Raw genomic sequence first — 6392 nt, forward strand, 5'->3', positions numbered from 1 at the left:
TCTAATAAATAATGTACAACATAAAAAATATATCATAAATGTAAAATACCTCTTACTCACTTCGCATGCAATGCGCAAGTCATCAAGTTAATAACAACCTACAACATCACAAAATTTACAAATATAATTAAACGAAATTTACAACCATTGACATCGCGAAATTCATATATCAAATCAAAATTAATTTATAAATATGAATTTGAATGGAATGAATATCTCATTGCAACAAAATATAAATATTTTTTTTGTTGATATAAATCAAAAGTATTTACACATAAATTGAGTAGCTATTTATTCTTCACAACACCTCTATTAAAAACATTGTGTCTTATAACTAGCTTAAAATTTGTAGGGTTGTATGAGTTCTCTCTATAAGTGAATTAAAACAATACTCGACCACCCGGTTCCCTTTCATTCATCCATCCATCCATCCCTCCCTATAAAAGTCACGACCGAAGAAGCATCTAGAGAGAGAAAGAGATTGAGAGAACGCCACTTCCCTAACACAACAAAACAGTTCCTCATCCTCTCATTCCAACTTCTCTCGCACACTCCAAACACTCCGCAAACCACCACCAGGTTTCTCTTTCTCTTTCAATTTCAAACATAACATCCTCATCTATCTCTTACAATTATGCCACACAAATCGTTCTTGTCTTTTTTTCTGTTTCTTATCTTAATTAACTACTCTTGTTTATTTACAATTTTCAATTTTCATCGTTCTTTTCAATTTCGCTCTCTTGTATATTCATTACTCATTATTATTACTAGGTTCATTTTTTAGCTTCTGCTATAGAACTGCTTTTTGTTAGCTTTATCTTATTGTTTTTGTTTTCATTAATATTTTTGCAGAGCCAGTGGAATTTCTTCAAGAATTTTAATATTTATCAGATGGCAGTTACGCCTTTTGGAAATACATCAGCTACTCAATGGGGAATTCGTCCTCAGCTTCTCGCCAGATCCACCACCATGGCTAAGTTTGCATCGGCAACCCACAAGTGAGTCCTAGGTTTAATTCTTAATTTTCATGTTCTTGTCTATTGGAATGTGCTAGGTTATGTTTAAGGTTGTTCTTTTTTGTCTATCATATAGGGTTTATTGTCTGTTTGGTTAAACCCTAAGCTTTTATTGGAGTTAGATAAACGGGGTTGAATAATTTGAATTTCTTTCGGTCAATGTTTGCAACGGGAAATATATCAATTTTGTCTGAGTTGAACTTGTGTTTGGATTGACGGTGAGTATGCGGAATCACAGTGTCATGCAAAAACTACCTTTTAGAACCTTAACGAAATGTCACTGTGATTTTGTTAAACTCGCCCGTTGCCAAGTAAAGTGAATGTTTTTAGCTGTAAAGCTGAGTAGAAATGGTTCTTGGTGTGCGACTTGCACAATTATTTGCATTTGTGATTCAAAAGTGATTTTACTTCATTATCCATGCAAAATCAACTTTTCTAAACTCCCTTTCATTCACTTGGTTCTTTTGCTCATATTCGCTTTCAAGATGATTCAATTAGTCAATGGCCGTAATTTTTTCTCGTCAGGTCCTTAGGATATCATTTTGAAACAAATCAATTGCTTCAACGATTATTTTGCACAATTTGGTACATTTTAGCACGCAAAGGACTCATATTGTGTGATGAATAAAAGATCTAATCATACAATTTTTGTCATCGATATGAGTTGCATGATTAAACAATTTGTGTTTTCAGCTTGCTTTTTTCTCACCAATTCTCATCTAAGAATTTGAAGAATCAAACAGCTTACATTTTTCAACGTAAAAGAACCTAAGGCTATGTTTAGATCGATGGAATGAGATGGCGCGAAAGCCGAGACCGCCGTGTCGGGTTTTCCCCTTAATTTTAAAATGCCGAGAGGGCTATTTTGGACATTTTAACATTTAAAAAAAGCCCTAATACAACTCTCAGCAGCTTTTGAATCTACAATACATACCTCTCTCTTTGCTTCACACCTATCGCGCTCTCTTCCTGCGCCTCTTCTCCTTCTTGCTTCCATTCATCTTCTCAGCTAACATTCCACATGATGTTTGAACTTTTATTAGAGGTTTTAATTAAGTGTTTGTTTTTGTGAATTTTATTGACATTTGAAAGTATGTTTTGTTTACGACTTATGGTTTTTATTTATAATTCTGAATGCTTAGTGAATTTTGAGTAATTTATTTTATTTTTTACAATTATGTGTGTTAGTAGTAAATACATTAGTGTCCACGTCACTAAATAACGTCTGTTCTGTTCCGCGTTCCCGTTCTGTTCCATTTTTTGGGATGGCCCCGTCGGCATCGCGCTGTTATCCAAGTTTAACAACATAGGTGAAATCATTGCATTAAATAGTGTAATAATCATTTACATGATATATTTGAAGTCATTTTTCATTGAAATTTTGGATCTTACCAAGTGTTATCAAATATCCGACATGGCGGCGCTATGGTGGATATACATGCGGTCTTTGGGCTCGCTGCAATGGTGAATATTGGCCGATATTGCAGGTTTTTCCGCCATAATCCGCTATAACAGCACGGGATTTTGGCTCTCCGCCGTCCGTCATCGACAACCCTGCTTACAAATACGATTTCTGATGCATTATTCAGATATTAGATTTGTGATTCACTAGTTTATAACTTTAGCCTCAATTATTAATAAATCAATTTTACAAAAATCTCAAACAAACAGATGCATACTCAATAGGCACACAGCTTTTCAACATAATTCAATCATTTTCCTTGCAGTGCTACAAGCAGGGTAAACTTTATGGCTTCCCCAAGTTCAACCTTTTTTGCTCGGGATTCCTTGCGTTTTAACATTGGCTCATTTCAAACTTTGCATCGTCGAAGGGGATCAAGGTTGATAGTTAGAGCAGAGACAGTAAGTTTTTATTACTCATGCTTTTCTAAGTAACAATGATTTCTTTTCTGGTTTTTGGGCACAAGAGTTCCTTATGAAAGTTATATTATTCTCACGAATATTTGATATATTGGCTGAATATCTATTATGTACCGACGTGCAGGATTACTACACTGTCCTTGGGGTGTCAAGAAATTCTACTAAATCTGAAATTAAGACTGGTATTTTTCTGCTGTCCTTATCTGTCTAATATGATTATGCCTCCATTATCAGTAGTTGATGTGTTCAAATTCATAGTTTTTATTTATTCATTGGTTGTGCCATTTTTGTATGTTGTAAAGACAACCCTAAACTTTTACCTAAATGCGGGAAATATAGGGATTTGTAACTTAGGGAATCCAAATCTAAACGATTTTCTCCTTTAATGTAAATAAAATCAAATCTAGTTTTTCGAACCAAGTATTGAAGATTTCAAAATTAGTTGTCTTTGATTGTTCTTTGGTGTTGTATGGCTTCTGTCAGAGTTATCAATCCCAGGGAATAGCGGCGCTATTGTGGGAGAGCGGTGACTGGCCGCTACCACGTAGCGGTTCGAGTCTCGGCTTGAGATAGCGTCTGCTTTTTGGCTTGGAATGGGTAGCGGGAGCGGAGCGCTTTTCGAAATTTTTTCTTCTTCTCAATTCTTTTCTTCTTTCTTTCTTCTTCTTTCTTTACTCTTCTTTCTTTTCTTTTTTCTTTTCGTCTCTCACTGTCCTCTGTTTTTTCTCTTCTTTCTTTTCTTCTTTTTTTTACTCTTCATACTGTCCTCTGTTTTGTTTTTGAAGTAATAATAATTTAATAATTCTATTTCTCTTTTCTTCTTTTATTTGTAGACAATAGCAGCTTCTTCTTCTATGTTTGTTTGAATTTTAATATAAAATGTGATATTTTGAATTTGATCAAGACTTTTTCATTAAGCTTTGTGCTATGGTATTTGATTTTATTCTTTTATGGTATTGTGTTATTTGTTTAGTTTTTTCATTAAATATGTTTTATAGTTGTTATTCATATAATTTGTCCAAAAAATAGTCAAATAGCGGCTATCCCGCTATCCCATTTTTGAGGTCGGCCGCTCCGATCCGCTATCTGAGATTGATAACTCTGGCTTCTGTATAGTATAACATAACAAACCTAAACTAAAATTGTGGCATATGAACCTCTAGGATAATTTCTGCCCAAGACCGCAGAAGGTCAAAACTAAATATTCATTCCATTTTTTTTTTTTTGGTAATAACCGGAGGAAAGGGTTGGAAAAGAAGTTTAAAGTTAGTATGAGAAATGGTTAAGGTTAATGAAAGGCCGTTGTGATCAAGAATTTATTACTATAGCCAGATACTATGTGTGATTTACTAGCTTTTGCATATTTTCCGTCATATCATTGCATTATCAAATCTTTCTTTTGTGAATGTTTCAGCTTATCGAAAGCTAGCCCGGAATTATCATCCAGATGTGAACAAGTGAGTTTTTTCTTCTCTCTCACTTTGGCGTTATTTGCTTACTAATATCCTTCATTTACCCTATTCTCACTCTTTTTTTTTCTTTTCTAATTTTCAATTCTGATTTCACTATTGCCTTGGACAAAATAGTTTGGGTGTCTTAGATGATAATACTTTTTAACTTGTCATTCTTAAAAGTAATGTTTTTCGTACACTTAATTATTTGATAATATCTTTCGGCCAAGCTCCAATTCAAATGTCATATTTTTCTAGTTGCATAATTTTCCCTTATAGTCAGTCATGTTATTATTGTTTCATATCATTGAATTATTTTTGTTCGTTCACTTTTTGCTGCAGGGATCCTGGTGCAGAAGACAAATTTAAAGAAATTAGTAATGCATATGAGGTAACACTAGAGCTTATTAAACTCAGATAACCCTAATGTGTGACCAGTGGTAATCGATCTTATGTAATTATAATTTTTTTGCAGGTCTTATCAGATGATGAGAAACGATCCATATATGACAAATATGGGGAGGCAGGGCTTAAGGGTTCAGGAATGGGCGGCATGGGGGTAAGTTATCGATGAAGGTCATGGAGAATTTTAATTTGTCATAACATACTATTGTTTCTCATTCCTTGATAATCTTTGTGATGATAGGATTTCAGCAATCCTTTTGATCTGTTTGAGACGCTATTTGAGGGCATGGGTAGTGGCATGGGCGGCAGAGGTGCTTGGAATGGAGCAGTTGATGGCGAAGATGAGTATTACAGTCTTGTTTTGAATTTCAAAGAAGCTGTTTTCGGAGTGGAAAAGGAGATAGAGATAAGGCGTCTTGAGAAGTGTGGAACTTGTGATGGTTCAGGGGCTAAACCAGGGACTAAATCATCCAAATGTAACACTTGTGGTGGTCAGGGTCGTGTTGTCACACAGACAAGGACTCCGTTAGGTATCTTTCAGCAGTCTATGACTTGCTCATCTTGCAATGGGACTGGAGAAAGTCGAACACCTTGCGGTACATGTTCTGGGGATGGTCGGGTGAGGAAAACAAAGCGGATAAGTCTCAAGGTTCCGGCTGGTGTGGATTCTGGTAGCCGTTTAAGGGTCCGTAATGAAGGTAACACTGGAAGGCGCGGTGGTTCTCCCGGTGACCTTTTTGTTGTTCTTGAAGTTATCCCAGATCCGGTGCTCAAACGAGAAGACACCAACATTTTATACTCTTGTAAAGTGTCCTACATTGATGCAATCTTGGGGACTACACTTAAGGTTCCAACCGTAGATGGCATGGTGGATTTAAAAATCCCCTCCGGGACGCAACCAGGGTCAACGCTCGTTATGGCTAAGAAAGGTGTTCCACTGCTGAACAAAAAGAACATGAGGGGTGATCAGTTGGTTCGAGTGCAAGTTGAAATTCCAAAGAAACTAAGCAGCGATGAGAGAAAACTTATCGAAGAACTCTCGGAGTTAAGCAAAGGCAAGACCGCGGCCGGTAGGAGATGATATTTTGTTTGTTGGAAGATGGAACTTGTATGTGCCATAAATTTTATTTTCCTTTTATGGATGCTTCATTCTTGACCTTGATATATGTAGGTTATAACTCCTTATAGACATAGGCAGATTACATGTTTTCTACATCTGTTGTTTGTTTGATTGGATTTTATACTTTCATTATTTTCTTGGATGTTTTGTTGCTCTTTGACAGCATTTGATTCTATGAACCTAGTCAGTGTTATTTATAAAGCCAAAAAATAAAAAACTTATTTTGAACATTGCTGTTATGTTATGGCACTAGCATTGTTGTTGTTGTTTAAGGTGACTATGATTTGTTTTGATTGAGAAGAAAAAGGTGTTCTTTTGATGTTGAACTAGAGAAGCAAAAAGAAGTTCATGAAATGGTTATAGTTAAAAGATCAAAGAAATTTTGAATCATTCACAATGAATGATAATATTCAAGAGCAACACTAGTGAGTTTCTTGCCCCACACATTTGTTGCACATCCATCTATCCACCGACACATTGTTTTGTCTCCTTCCTCCATGCTATGGTCGAATCAAACAA

At 35.5% G+C, this 6392-nt stretch overlaps 1 protein-coding gene across 1 annotated transcript; it reads left to right on the forward strand.

Annotated features, from left to right (window-relative positions):
- Positions 1-325: 325 nt before the first annotated feature.
- On the forward strand, positions 326-6101 carry LOC127082933 (chaperone protein dnaJ A6, chloroplastic). Its single transcript, XM_051023160.1, has 8 exons — positions 326-579; positions 853-998; positions 2744-2879; positions 3022-3079; positions 4312-4354; positions 4691-4739; positions 4824-4907; positions 4995-6101. Exons 2-8 carry the CDS (start codon positions 892-894, stop codon positions 5832-5834), a joined length of 1317 nt encoding a protein of 438 aa, XP_050879117.1. The 5' UTR covers positions 326-579; positions 853-891; the 3' UTR covers positions 5835-6101.
- The last annotated feature ends 291 nt before the right edge of the window (positions 6102-6392 follow it).

This window comes from Lathyrus oleraceus, chromosome 5 (genome assembly GCF_024323335.1).
Source record: "Lathyrus oleraceus cultivar Zhongwan6 chromosome 5, CAAS_Psat_ZW6_1.0, whole genome shotgun sequence".
Classification (NCBI taxonomy): domain Eukaryota; kingdom Viridiplantae; phylum Streptophyta; class Magnoliopsida; order Fabales; family Fabaceae; genus Lathyrus; species Lathyrus oleraceus.

What these genes read in the sequence shown, in the direction of transcription:
- LOC127082933 (XM_051023160.1), top strand. Translation starts at nt 892, where the DNA reads ATGGCAGTTACGCCTTTTGGAAATACATCAGCTACTCAATGGGGAATT. An exon ending in TTTGCATCGGCAACCCACAA is followed by an intron (nt 999 to 2,743) that starts GTGAGTCCTAGG and finishes TTTTCCTTGCAG; the next exon opens with TGCTACAAGCAGGGTAAACT. An exon ending in TGATAGTTAGAGCAGAGACA is followed by an intron (nt 2,880 to 3,021) that starts GTAAGTTTTTAT and finishes ACCGACGTGCAG; the next exon opens with GATTACTACACTGTCCTTGG.